The sequence below is a fragment of the Nannospalax galili genome, unplaced genomic scaffold (assembly GCF_000622305.1).
Source record: "Nannospalax galili isolate Female #2095 unplaced genomic scaffold, S.galili_v1.0 scaffold619, whole genome shotgun sequence".
Taxonomy (NCBI): Eukaryota; Metazoa; Chordata; class Mammalia; order Rodentia; family Spalacidae; genus Nannospalax; species Nannospalax galili.
In genome coordinates, this window is record NW_008344186.1 from 221,268 (window position 1) to 236,036 (window position 14,769).

The window sequence follows — 14,769 nt, forward strand, 5'->3', positions numbered from 1 at the left end:
TCCTTCCTCCTCCTTCCTCCTCCTTCCTTCCTCCTTCTTTCCCTCCCTCCTCCCTCCTTCCTTCTTCCTCCTCCTTCCTTCCTCCTTCCTTCCTCCTTCCTTCCCTCCCTCCTTCCTCCTTCCTCCTCCTTCCTCCTCCTTCCTTCCTCCTTCTTTCTCTCCCTCCTTCCTTCTTCCTCCTCCTTCCTCCTCCTTTCTCCTCCTTCCTTCCTTCCTTCCTTCCTTCCCTCCTTCCTTCCTTCCTCCTTCCTTCCTCCTTCCTCTCCCTCTCTCTCTCTTTCCTTCCCTCCTTCCCTCCCTCCCTCTCTCCTTCCCTTCTTTCTCTTTTAAGACAGGGTCTCACTATATAGACCAGGCTGCCCTTGAACTCAAGGAGATCCCCCTGCCTCTGCCTTCTGAGTTGGGAGTAGGGAGTAAAGGCTTGCACCACTGTGCCCAGCTGTAGTAATTAGCACTGTAGGACTTTTATCTTCTTTTTTTTCTTCTTCTTTTTAGCTCCAGTTGCCCTGGAAATCGCTATGTAGATCAGGCTGGTCTTGATCTCACAGAGATCTGCCTTCCTCTGCCTCTGAGGCAAGTGCTGAGATTAAAGGTGTGAGCCACCGCCTGCCCAGGACTTTTATCTTTTAAACACCAAAATTAATAATAATAATAATAATAATAATAATAATATAAATAAACAAAAGAAGAGAAGGGCTGGAGATGCCACAGGTCTTGGCAGCCTGTGACCAGGCGTGGCTCCTATGGGGATGCAGGCCTGACCTTGGTTCCCTGGACGCTGCACCTGCAACTCCCTGGCTCCTGTTTCTGTGGATGGAGGTGTGTGGTGGCAGGGGCTACCTAGGGCTGAAATGCATGTATGCACTGAGGGCCTCACCGATGCGGCCAGACTCAGTGATCTCATTGAGGGCACGCAGCAGGTCTCCTCCCAGCCTCTTGACATTGTTGAGGTCATCCAGCATGGAGTAGGAGAGGTCCATGAGGTAGTACAGGTCGATGGGGTAGCCTTTGGCCCGTCGGAAGGTAACGTTGAATGCAGCCGCCTGACCTGCCAGAGGAGAGCAGGCAACACCTTGAGCCTGAGTGCATGCTGTCAGCCCTCACCCAGCCCCCAAAGTCCATTGACTCTTCATTTACTGTGGCCTGGCAGGGGCTGTGGCTTAGGGCAGGCAGATTTGAATTCAGATAAAGATGCTCACTTAGAGTACAAGAATGGGTGCATGGTAGAAAACGTCTGTGTGCCACTCATTCAAATACCTCACTGTAGAGGCTGAGGCATTAGAACAATCAGACCTTGAGGGTAGAGCCCCATCAAAGGGATTAAAGCCTTTGCAAAGGAATCCCAGAGAGCCTATTTCCAGCAGGAGGAGCTGCAGCCATGCCAGCCAGGGTTTCCTGGCTGTGACAAGCGTGCCAGCTGCCTTCCCAGGATCAGCAGGTCGAGGCAGAGGTCCCAGAGCAGAGGGGCTTGTGTCAGTCGCTGCCCTCTGCTGCGCCCGGGTACACCAGTCGCCAGGACTTCCTCCCAGACCTACCCTTCCTCTCAATGCTGTCCTTCCCTCCACCCTTCCCTGTCCCGACCACCCACCCCTCAGGCACCAACTGGATCCTCCTGATGGTTAGTTTCAATCATCAAGTTGGCACAACCTAGAATCACCTGGGAAGAGTCTCAAGTGAGGACTGTTGAGATCAGGTTGGCCTGTGGCATGTCTGTAGAGGACTGTTTATCACACATTAATTCCTGTGGGAAGACTTGGCCCACTGTGGGCGGCACCGTTCCTGAGCAGGGGATCCTGACTGCTATAAGAGTAGTGAAAGCGAGCTGAGCTCTACACGTTTCACTTCTCTCTAGGGATGTGGCGTGACCAGGTGCTTCAGGCCACTTTGACTTCCCGGTAATGATGGAATTCTGAGCCAAATAAACCCTTTCTCCCCAAGGTGCTTTTGGTCAAGATATTTTATCACAACAACAGAAGTGGAACTAGGACAGTCCCCAGGGTCCTACTTGGCCCCTTTTCTGCCCCTCCCTGGGGAGCTACACCTGCCCTCCACACCCACCTGCTTTCAGGACTATCTGCTGGTCCCCTTACTGGCCTCGAGTGACCTGGGAGGTCCTGTGACTATGGCCATAGCTGGATGGAGTCTGCCCACCACAGGCCTTTTGCCCTACCTACTTACTGCTCACTCTACCCATCTGATCCCTGGGGACAGGGCCTCAGAGCAGCCCCAGGTGTCAGAAACTGGTGGTCACAGTCAAGTATGCCTGGGGCAAGCCCAGTTTAACCAGTTAGTTTCTTGGCTAAAGGCCTCCTCAGAACTCTTACTCTCCTTAATTTTCTGAGTGGAATGATGTTTTCTAAATGGTTTATTCTCTCTTTTAAACAAGATGTAGAACACAGTCCAGACACCCAAGGCAAACGGTAGGGTTGGGGAATTCCTCCCAGGGCAGACAGAGGAAGGGCCAGGGCAGAGCTCAGACGTTTAAATTTTTTTGTGGCTGTTTTTTGAGGCAGGGTCTAACTGTGTAGCCCTGACTGGACTGGAACTTGCTATGTCAACCGGGATGGCCTGGATCTCAAAGAGATCCATCTGCCTCTGCCTTCCAAGTGCTGGGATTAAAGGCATGCATCATCACACCTAACTGAAACAACTTTTTAATTTTTATTTATTTATATTTTTGGTCTTTTTGAGACAAGGTCTCCCTGTAGCCCCAGCTGTCCTGGAACTCACTACGTAGACCAGGCTGGCCTTGAACTCACAGAGATCCTCCTGCCTCTGCCTCCCAAGTGCTAGGATTAAAGACGTGCACTGCCACACCTGGCTTAGTTTTTAATTTTTAAAAATATTTTTATTTGTTATTATTTTTTATTTTGTGTATGAATGTGTTGTCTGTATGTAAGTGCATCCGTGTCCTACAGTGCCTGAGGAAGTCAGAAGAGGGCGTCAGATTCCCTGGAACTGGAATTACAGATGGTTGTTAGCCACCATGTAGGTGCTGAAAACCGAACCTGGGTCATCTGAAAGAGCAGCCAGTGCTCTTCACTGCTGAGCCATCTCTCTAGCCCCTGGTTATTTGTTTTTTGACAGGGTCTCCCTAGCCCCAGCCCACCTGGAACTCACTGTGTAGATCAGGCTGGCCTCGAGGGCAAGGCATGTACCACCATGCCCAAAGTTACATTTATTTGTTTGTGTGTGCACGGGGTGGGGGAGTGGCATACACACACCACAGCATGCATGTGGAAGCAAGAAGACAACTTGCAGAGACAGAATTCTCTTTCCATTGCTTGGGTCCTCGGCATCAAACTGGCCATCAGGCTTGGGGCAAGTACCTCTACCTGCTGAGCCAATTCACTAATCCTGGAGTTCAGACTTTGGTGATGAGGTTCCTCACCCAGACCAGCTCACTGTCCAACCCAGACATGTGCATTCTGTCAACTCTAACAGCCCAGGTTGAGCTCCTAGACGCACTGTGTACCTGGCCCACCCCGGTCAAAGCTAAGCCTACCTGGTCGTAGGTGGAGTGTCACTTTTTGTGGAAACAGCTGTTTCCGGCCTCCCTGTTCAAAATCTTGGGGTATAGCGAAGCTTCCGGGCTTCATTATGTCATCGGATGGGCAACCCTTTATTAGCAGCTGTTCCCGCGTGTCACAGCGCACAGAGTCTGGCTCTCCTTTCCCGGTGAAATTCTGGAGGATGGGAGTGAGGTCAGAAGGAAGTCACAGTTTGGGAACAGTAGGATCCAGCTCTGTCCCCTCCACACCTGCTCTTGGAATTTCAGATAGATATCCCTGTAGGGTAGAACAGCCATCTAGGGCAAACTAGCCTCCAGACAGCGTGGGTCTCCCTGACAGCTCTGGGTCTCCTCAAGAGCACAGATTGCTGGGGGCATAGACTACAGGCCTTTCTCTGCCCTCAGTCACTGCCTCCATCAGCAAGGACTTGGGGTACCCCACCTCTAGCTCAAAGGCCGATGTACCAGGGCAGCCCAGAGTAGCAGCCTCAGGTTCAAGTGCTGGCCAGAACTTCCCAGCCCTTCCTTAGTAGGACCTTTGTCCCAGGGAGCTGCTGTCTCCAAGGGAACCCAGGCACTCTCCTTGAGTCAATGTGACAGCCCTTGCTGGGATGCAGGGAAGAGCTTGGGGTCAAGGCTCATGCAGTTCACAGGGAAACAAGCTGGTGAGGAGAGTGGGGAACCCAAGGCACCTTCATTTTGACCACTGTGCCCCTAAAGGCTCCCTGAATCTGATGTGGTTGTATTTGGTGGGTGTTGGTGCCAGGCTGGAGGCTGCTGCATTGAAGGCAGGTCTGGCTAAACCCAGAGTGCTCAAAAGTGCTGCCTGCTTGATCACAGAAAGGAAACGCGGAGGCACAGTGGACACCACCCACGGGGTGTGCCCTGCTGTGTTGGCTTTCAGAGCCGCGTCCAAGTCTTAGGTCTCAAGAAACAGCACTCAGCAAAACCGGAGAGGAAGGAGCTGACATGTGGCCCAATCAGCATAGGTGGCCTGACCCTGGCTCAAGACGGGGAGGGCAAAGCCAGCCCAACTCAAAATGGCCATAGGAGTGGCAGCCATAATAGAGCTCTGTGGTGGAGTATTTCCATGGAAGAGATGATGCTGGAGACTCTGAGGCCAAAAGCCTCGTGGGATGGAGAAGGAAGGGAGTCGTGGGGGGTGCTGGGGGCTCACTTACCATGAAAAGCCACCATCCCTCAATAAGACGCCTGACTCTGGAGACTGGGTAGGGGAGGCAAGGTGGGTTGGGCAGCTGGTCAGTCCAGAGTAAGAAAGTGACCAGAAGAGAACAAAATGACAAAGTCATACCAAAGGTACCCAGAGTCAGCTGAGAGGGACCCAGTGGTCAGGGTCAGGTCTAGGGCAATTTCAACATCAAATTGGAAAAATAGCGGCTGTAGAATACAAACTATTAAACAGAATAAACATCTATGGATCCATCAATGAGAGAGAGAGAGAGAGAGAGAGAGAGAGAGAGAGAGAGAGAGAGAGAAGGAACAACTGGAATCTGACCACTGCTGCCACCACGGCAGTAATGGAGTCCACCTGAGTCAGCAGTGGTCAGATGGCATGGTCACAGGCATAGTTTGGTGGAGACCGAATCCTAGCAGCCTTACATTACCTCATGGATCAGCTTAGTCCCTAATTGTGAGGGGGCACTGGAAGTTACCAGGAGAAACCTGGCAAATGCCACCTTAGCACATGGTCCAAATGGATGTCATCAGCACAGGAACAGGGGGACATCATGTGCTTCATGTGGGACACAGAGGACACCATTGCTGTGTGGAATTGAAGCAGAGGACACGCCGGGCAGGAGCCACCTAAGAACATACTGTACCAGTGACTCCACCTATTCTGAACTGCGAAGGACTCAAAGACAGGGTAAGCTAGGAATGTTCTGGACACAAGGAGAGTGAAGGGTCCGGACCTCCTGTGCGACCTTAGAGTATAACAGCCAGGAAAAAAGTGAAAACTTGGGTCAATATTAAATTTGCTGAGTCTGATAATAGAGTCAAATACGAACATGCAAATGTGATGTTAGTGTTGGCTCTCAACATGACAGGACCTAGAATCACTCAGAAGACACAGGCACGCCCGTGAAGGATTGTCTTCATTCGGTTAACTGGGGTGGGGGTGGGGGTGATCCTCCCAGTGTGGGTGGTGTCATTCCCTGCCTGGGCAGGGGTCCAGGACTGACTCAAAAGGAGAAAGGGAGCTGAGAATCAGCATTCATCTTTCCCCGTTTCCTGACTGCGGATGCAACGTGACCAGCTGCCTCATACTCCTGCCACTGTACATCCCCATCACGAAGGACGATGCTCTTGAACTGTGAGCCCAAACAAACCCTTCCTTCCGTAAGTTGCTTTTGTTGGGGTATTTTACCATGGCAACAGAAAAGTAAGACAGCGCGTATTTAGCAAAATACTTTCACTTGTTTTTCTCTCAAAGACCTTTGAAGACAGGAGGGACAGGGGCTGCCTGATGCACGCTTCTTCCTGGAGTCTGAGAACAAGGAGTAATGTGTGCTTCCATAGGCCTGTGGAGTGAGATGCTGGAAGGAGGGTGTGGTATAGATCTAGTCCCCAAGGAGGAGTCCTCTGTAGGAGGATGGACAGTCATTCAGGATTGAGAAGTTCTTACTGTGCCTAGCTGTGGGCCTTCTCCTTTCCTGAGTCACTGCTCAACCCATGTTGTGAAGTTGGACTGTTGCTCCCTATGTACCTGGAGTCAGCTTGTGACCATGGAACATTCATTTGCCCCCTTCTGAAAGCTTCTCTCCTGAACTACTTCTGTCACTTCCTGTGTGGCCCTCCCAGTGTCCTTGGCTCCAGAGAAGGAGAGGTTCCCATCCAGAAAGGTGGGGGACGCTCAGCCTCTGTCAGCTGATCAACACAATTCTTACCGGCTTCTGGCACCAGGCGCAGCCAGGCCCCGACTGGATACAGTCCCGGCAGGTGCTGACTTTGTACTTGGCACACTCCTGGGACATGGCTGGGGAGACAGATAGGCTGGGTGAGAGGCCCTGTGCCCACCCTGGCTGCCCCCAAGAGTGAGTCGGGGGCAGGCAAGGGTGGATGAGGCCCTGGGGAGGGTGCAGGCCAGTGTCTATAGCCCCATGGGGCCTGGGACAAGACTCCACCTCCTGCTGCATATGGACCAAAGCCTAGGATTTAGTCCCAGAGTATGGTCCTTCCTCAGCCACCTGGGAGCTTGTGTCCAAGGGGACATAGGGTGGGGTGTCCAAGAGGACACTAGGCAGGCCTGCTGTGCAGGAATGCCACGTGTGAAGGCAATTCCACAAAACTCACCAGGTCCGAGGAAGAGCAGCCCAGCCAGGGCAAGCAGCAGGGGTTGTGGGGTCAGCATGCCCTGTAGAGAAAAAGGGGAAGTGACTCCAGACTGACCACCGCAGTCAGTCTGTGCAGGAGGAGTCTCTCCTGGCTGTCCTCCAGTCCTGCTGCCACAGGGTGTGAGAACCAGCTAGGGCCAGCACAGGCATCACTCAAAGTTCCCATACTGGGTTCTCCTGTCGCAGGAAGGGGTATGGGGGGAAGGGGAGGCCCTGCACACCTGCTAAGGGGGCCAGGTGCCATAGAGAGCAGGTAGTGGGCCCCTGTGGACACACACACACACACACACACACACACACACACACACACACACACACACACACACACACACACACATTCAAATGCATAACACATAGGCAGCCCCACCCCATCCCCTATACTGCCCAGGGCAGGGCTGCTGCACTTGTGTACCCTAAGTCCACAGCGAGCTTGGCACATAGACCTGGTTGGCCCAGGTCTCTTAGCAGCAGAACTGAGCCCACGTAGAACCACGAATATGCAGCACTGGGTGGCTTACTGAGTGTTCAGGACTGCCTGTCTGTTTCTCTCATATATTCCTTGGAGTCTGGATGTTATTCCTGTCGTAGAGGAAATAGAGCCAGGAACCTTGTTGGAGTCCCTGTCCCAGGCTGGGTGAGAAAAACTCACCCACAGGCAGGACCATTCCACTGCTGGCCACCTGCTGCCATGTCTCCAGGGCCACAACCCTCTGTCCTGTCCATAGCCAATGGTCATTAATGGTCTCAAGATAACGCAGGCTTAGCTAGGGGATGGTCATGCTGAGAGACCCAGGCTGTGACCTTCCTATAGCTAGGGGTGGCACCTTCCCAGCTCCTTACTGCCACCCTCCCTCCCCTGGGAGGGCCCAGTGTAGCCAGGATTCAGCCCTCTAGGGGCCTGAGATGTTCTGGATGGGATGGCCCCCAGGTCAAGCAGGCAGGACACCTTTGCATCCCCAAACCACAGCCAGCTCCTCTATAGGGCAGGCCTGAGACCACTGAGTGTCCTGGGTGAGGACAGGGTTGCCTGGGGGATATAGGCCAACAGGTCACCACTTTGAGGGTGGTGCTTAGTCCCCCTGTTGCGGCCTCAGAAGTACCCAGTGCGTCAGCTTGAGGCCTTTGTGCTGCTTATTCCTCAAAACCCCGTATCTGCCCTGTGGCTCTGTGGCAGGTACTGAACCATCTAGGGCCCCTACTTGAGGAGCCTGTGGGTACAGAACCCATGTAGCACTATTTCTGACCTTTCTGGAGGTGTCCTGTGACCGCCTCAGAAAGATTACCACAGGGCCCAGAGATGTCAAAATGAGCCTTGCTCCTTCCCATTTAAGGCAAAAACAGAACTCTCGCTCTGGCCTGGTTTCCTGGATTCGGTAGGCTGTGGGCAGGCTGGGGAGGTGGCTTTGGTTCACTAGAGTCTGGCCCAGCTCCGGACCATCTCTGCGTCGCCCAGTCCCAGGGCACCCAGATCAAGCCAAGGCTTCTGTGGTTGGTCTTACTTCTCCATCCCCTTGCTAGAGTTTCTTGATGTACTGTCCACCAGGGTGGAGAGTGGGGATGTAGAGGGGTGGGGCGCACATATGTCCACTGACCCCCTTGGCTGAGCTAGGGGCCTGGCACGGGTCCCTGGGATATGCATAACGGACTGCAAGCCCAGTCAGCCTCAGTCAGCCCCAGGACACCTGCCTCCCCTTCTGAGGTCTCAATCAGCCCCAGGATGGGCTCCCACTTCTGAGGCCACAGCAGTTCTAGGCAGAGAGTGAGGAGCAGTCCTTCCAGGATGTCGCAAAGTACAGACATGGTGCTGTGGGGAGAGGCAACCCATTCTAGGTAAGGCCTGACAAGTACTCTGCTCTCTCCTGATGCCAAAATAACCCCTCAAAACAGCCATGACAACCAGCACGCAAATTCAGTTCCCCAAATAGGGAAACTGAGGGTCCAAGCAGCAGCAGGATGTGGAGTTGGGTACCCCATGACATTTCTGTACCGAGAGAGAGAGAGAGAGAGAGAGAGAGAGAGAGAGAGAGAGAGAGAGAGAGAGAGAGAGAGATATACACACACAAACAACTCAGTTACAGCAAGACCAACCCACAGACCACACTGCCCTTACCTGGACCACAGGAAATGGGTGGTGGCTAGGGAAGCCACCTCCTGCTCCTACTCACAGTGCGGAGGAGGTAAGGAAGTGGGGCTGCTGAGAGAAGCCAGTCCCGCCTGGGCCCCTGCGCACAACAGTGGAGCCCAGGTGATGGCAGTTGTGCCAGCTCAGAGGGCAGATGAATGAAGGGCATGCTCCAGGAAGAGAGCAGAGCATGGGGCTGAGTGCCTCCTTGGTAGCCAGCTCTCCCTTGTGTGGAAAAACCATGGGGAAAGCCCTACCTTGCCGGCTCAGGGGACCTTGGCTGAAACCAGCGTCATGGAAGCCTGAGTGAGCAAGACCTGTCTGGACACTTCTGCCTTCATTTCCTTTATGTGACTGGAGCTGAAGGTGGGCCTGCCCCTGCCCTTGGGAGGACAGGCTTGGACACTGCATCTCAGGATGATGCTCAGTGCCTGGTATAGGTGACCCCTCCATTCAACAGCAGTAGGGGAGGTGCACGGTCGCTGTGGTCCCTGGCCCGCTGGAACTGTGCCACCAGAATGGGCAGGGCAACACTGAGCAAAAGTACCTGGCCTGGCACACTCAGCCAGGAAGAGGGAGGCCTCCCCTCCTTCAATGACCATTTAAGGGCCCTGCCAAGGTTTCCTCCAACCCCTGGGTTTCCAAGGGGCTTCTTGGATCTCAGGGTAGGTTCCCTCAACAAGACACGAGGTGCAACCCTGTGCAGAGCTGCCCCACCCCCCTGACACCCCACCCCACCAACTATCAGAACTCTGCATCAGAGCCAACCTTGAACTCCACCCTCTGCTAGGCAAGTGCTAGTGCAACCCAGGAACCTTCAGGAGGTGGCGAAGGTCACCAGGTCCCCAGCATCCTGATATTAGGAGTTAGCTAAGGGTAGCAGCTGGGGTCAGAAGGGCAGAAGGGAAAACATTCCCACTTAGCCCTTAGACTGTGTCAAAATAAGGCCGTACAGTAAAAAATAAGACTACCGACCTGACAAGGGCATCAGTTGGGCAAGGACATGTGTTTCCATTATCTCTGTCCTTGCCAGGGTCACGAAGTGCAGCTAGAGGGAAACAAAGGACTGAAAGACCTGGGGACCCTATAAAAGAATCGGCCCAGAAGTCACTGGTGGCCTGCCAGCTCTGGATCCCCCACCCGACCTGGTGTCTTTTGCTCTTGCTTTTTACTCTCTGCTTCCACACCCTCCTGCGTCTTTTTTTCATTCCTCCCTGGGCATTCAGTTCTTTGCTTCTGGGAGAACCCAAATCCAGGGCAATGGACCAGGGCAATGGGTGGACACTGAGGCCTGGGTCCTCCGTCCCTGGAGATCCCCTTGGGGACCGAGGCACCAAATGAAGGAGTGAGTGAGGACCCACTTCGTGATGAATAGAGCATCTATGTTCCGAGACAGGAAAGTGTCTCAATCACACACGTTCCCATGAAAAATGAAATTTACATGGCAAAAGACGAAACAGGAAAAAGGCAATTTGAACTGGTGCTCCATGCCGTAATTCTGGAGATAGAGGACTGCGATTTCAGGGTCATTCTCAGCTGGTTTGAGGCCAGCCTAGGCTATATTAGATAACTTGTCTCAAAAAGACAGCAAAATGGTGATGTAGAAAAGCCAGCAGGAGGAATGAGAAGAAGTCTGGTGGTGGACAGTTCCCTGTTACAGACAAAAGTTGCAAAACCCGACACTCAGGCCTCAGAGAAACCTCATCAGAATGCAGTGTCAGAGCCTGGCCTTTCCATCCTGGGTCAGAGAACATGGATGAGGCATATGAACAAGGGTAACACGGGAAAGTGAGCAGGTGAAGACTGGCAGAGCCTTTGAGAAGCTTGAGAGGAGAGGCAGTGGTCACAGCCACCCTGGTCTCAAGAAGACAAGAGTAAAGGCCTGCAGCGGTCACAGCCGAGGCCGCCACCCTTACATACCCAAAGCACCGAGGTATATATGTTTCTGCCTTGTATACACTCAGAGAAGAGCTAGGAGCAGCTGGACTCCAGGGAGCTGGACTGCTGTTCGGGCATCCCAGAGCCCCAGGCAGAGGACAAGGGGTCAACAGAAACAGAGGGAATAGCTGGGCTCCAGGGTGCTGCATCTGGGATCCCAGAGTTCTGGGCAGACACAGGGGACGAGGGATGCTCTAGTTCCATCTCTTGTGGTGATAAAACACTCTGACTAAAAGCAACTTACAGGAGGAGAAGGTTTGTCTGGCTTACGCTTCCAGGTCACAGTCCATCATTGAGGGAAGTCAGGACAGGAAGTCCAGCAGAAACCATGAAGCAACGCTGCTTGCGGCCTCATACACAGGCCTGTGCTTAGCTTGCTTTCTTATACAACCCAGGACTACCCCCAGGGAACGGCGTCATCCACAGTGGGCTGCGCCCTCCTGAATCAATTAACTGGCAAGACTCCCCCACAGGAATGCCTGTAGGTCAATCTGATCCAGGCAAGTCTTTCCTCTCAGATGACTTTAGGCTGTGTCAAGTTGACAACTGACGCTAACTAGGACAAGGGGCAACAGAGGGAGCAGCCCGGCTCCAGGAGACTGGACCTGGGGTCCCAGAGCTCCTGGCAGACGCAGGGACCAATAGGAGCAGTGATGGTAGAGGACATTGGTCTGTAGATGCTCAGAACCTTCAGTGCCCACAGAGCAAATTTCACAAGTGACTGGGAGACACGGTCACATTGCTGCGTGCTATGGGTGGAGTCCAGAGATTCTGAAAGCCATAGCTCCTGACCAAATGGGATGAAATGAGACCTATCCCTGGTGCAGAATCCCCCACCCCTCACCAGGGTGTCAGGATCCCAGTGCTGCTGCTGTGGACACATAAGGATGAGGAGAGGAATCGGGAGGGTGGCTCAGTTGGTAAAGCACTCGCACAAGGACCTGAGTTTGATTCCCAGAACTCATGTAAGATGTCAGATGTGGTGGCACTTGTAACCCCAACACCAGGGAAGTAGAAACAGGTGGGTCCCTGGAGCTCACTAACCAGCCAGTAGAGCCTCAGGTCAATGAGTGACTCTGCCTCAAAGGAGGTGGGATGACCTTCTTAAAGATGATACCTGAGGTTGTCCTCTGGCCTCCACGTATACACACACATGCTTATACACACATACACATGCAGCTGCATTTTTTTTTAAAGGGAGGGCTAGAAAGACGGCTCAGCAGTTAAGAGCACTTGCTGCTCTTCCGAGAACTTGGTTTCAGTCCTCAGCACCCAAATGATGGCTCACCATAAATGTAATTCCAATTCTAGAGGATCTGGTGCCTCTTCTGCCCTCCAAGCATTTATGCGGCACGCATACATACATGTAGGCAATAAAACAAAGATAAATCTTTTTAAAAATGAGAAGGAATATGTACAGTTTAGTTTTAAGCAAGGAGACAGGCATGAGTATCAGAGTTCAAGGTCATTCTTGGGTACACAATGAGCTTGAGGCGAACCTGGGCTACATAAATCCCTATCTCAAAAAAAAAAAAAAAATCTACAAATACAAAAGGCGTATTGGAAAAAAAGAATAGAAGGACCAGGTGTGGTGGCACCTTTAATCCCAACACTTGAGAAGCAGAGGCAGGTGGATCTCTGTGAGATGAAGGCCAGCTTTGTCTACATAGTGAGTTCTAGGACGACCGAGGCTACTTAAGAAAACTAAAGGAGCAAACCCCAATCTTATCTAAAGGAATATTGACAACTGATTACTGCTAGATGAGGAACAGCTGACCCTCCTAAACCAAAGACCTCTAGATAGGCTGACTAGATTCACCAGAAGGGCAAGTAGTGGGGAATGGCTGGGGTGCTGACAACACAGCGGGCAGTAGCAGGGATATCAGAGTATAAGGGCTCTAGTGGGGGGAGGGAGGCTATGGAAGGCTGCCATCTGGGAAGTGGGTGTACAGTTAAACAAGATGGTTTGGGATGTTCTGTGTGATATACACAAAAAAAAACAAATTAAAAACAATGAATTATATTTGAGGAGGAAGCCTGGAAATTTACATCATGCTAATTAGTAGAGGCGATAAACAATACCATTACAATCTACCTGATGACTTCATAGACATACACAGGCGCCAAGGATCCAAGTGCAACCGATTATGACTAGTAATAATCAGATACATACAGATTAGAGATGCATGTGCCAACATCTCAGTGTTATGAGCAAAAACAATGAGTCTTTCTGTAAGAAAGTGTATTTTAAAATGAAATGGAGATCTTTTTTAAACAAAAACCAAGCATCTCAGAAAAGGCCATGATCATCCAACAAGCAGAACATGCTGGTGAGAACACACTGAGCAACCGGCACTGCTCATACATGGGATGCCCACCCAACACCTGCATTTGTGCAGTGGCTTTCAAATGGAAGGTGGTTTTAGCATTGAAAAAAATTTATTTTTAATTTTATGTGTATGAATGTATTGCCTGCATGTATGTAAGTGTCATACAATGCCCACGGAGGTCAGAAGAGAGTGTTGGATCCCCTGGAACAGACAGCTGTTAGCCACTATGTGGGTGCTGGGAAATGAACCTGGGTCCTCTGCAAGAGCAGACCGTACTCTTAACCACTGAGCCATCTCTCCAGCCCTGGCTTTAGCATTTTACCGTTTATAATGCCCACCCTGTGGAATCTGACATAGCAGCAGTGTGTGAACAGCTGCTCCAGGCAACTCATTTTCATGGCTAAAGTGAAATGACAGGGACAAAAGAAAGTCATGGATCAAAATACTCCCCATCCCGTGGGCGGTGACATCACCAGTGTCTCCAGTTTCTTCCGTATTCTGTCTACATTTTCCGACTCACTATAATAAGTGTACACAGTAACGTCTCAAAAGCTCTGGCCAATGCGTTAGCTGAAACTGCTTCTCTAGATCCCAAAAGCTACTGGATTTTCGGTCCCCATGGCCAACATTCCAGAGGAGAGTCACATCATGACAATGAGGTGGGAACAGCAGTTTCACAGATCTGTACAGTCACCTGCTCACGAATCGCTGGCTTGCTCACTGGGCTAGTCACTCATTCGCTCACTCGCTCACTTGCTCACACACACAGCAAGCACTTGCTGATCTCCTCTGGGACCAGGATCTGGGCAGTTCTTAGAGCCTTGGATTCAGTCTCTGCTGGGTCTCTGTAGCACCCACCCTGCCCTTCACTTCCACCTAGCTTCCAAGTGTTCTAGAGCCTCCACCACTCCAGACACCACCACAGGGAGCAATTGATGCTGTTCCCTTGGGGATCACTCTGAGCACCCTCGGACCTGGGAGAACCTAGCCTGCTCCTTAGGCCAGAGAACTCCATCCTTAGAAGCTTCCAGAAGCAGCAGCATTGTACCATTGGGGTTTCAAGGTCCCTGCATCTCAGGTCTCAGGCCAGGTCTGAGCATCCCAGAGGCCTGGCCCCACCTGTGACCACATCTCTTGCCAACAGGAAGGGAGGCCACGGCCTGTTGTGATAAGCCACAGCTGGGGAAGGGGCTGTGGAAGGCTCACTGGGGTCAGGGCCAATTCCTAACAGTGGACAGTTGTCCCCTAGAAACAGAACTGGCCATCACCCACAGTCCCTGCTCTGATCTGGCTAGCGTTTGTCTCAATTCACTGTGTACCCTCTCTGGGGGTGTGCCTGCCCCCAGTCTGTAGGTTGGCTTGGAGAGGCTCAGCTCATTGCCACACTGCCAGGCACAGCTGGAGCTGGAGCTCACACTAGCTCAGCCCCAGAGCTGACGCTCCCAGACCTCTGCCCAGCTGCATAGGGACCATGCACAGGCCACTACATTTCCCCCTTTTTGTTACAGAAAGCAA

At 52.2% G+C, this 14,769-nt stretch overlaps 1 protein-coding gene across 1 annotated transcript in view; it reads right to left on the minus strand.

The window, feature by feature from the left end:
* Nucleotides 1–14,769, minus strand: part of Itgb2 (integrin subunit beta 2) — a 35,378-nt gene that overhangs the window by 18,356 nt on the left and 2,253 nt on the right. The window contains exons 2-5 of the mRNA XM_008840424.3: nucleotides 6,824–6,884; nucleotides 6,418–6,506; nucleotides 3,506–3,686; nucleotides 878–1,048 (exon numbers count right to left, since the gene is read on the minus strand). Of these exons, the coding sequence (XP_008838646.1) occupies nucleotides 878–1,048; nucleotides 3,506–3,686; nucleotides 6,418–6,506; nucleotides 6,824–6,881 (499 nt within the window). The 5' untranslated portion in view covers nucleotides 6,882–6,884. The remainder of the gene's footprint in view (nucleotides 1–877; nucleotides 1,049–3,505; nucleotides 3,687–6,417; nucleotides 6,507–6,823; nucleotides 6,885–14,769) is intronic.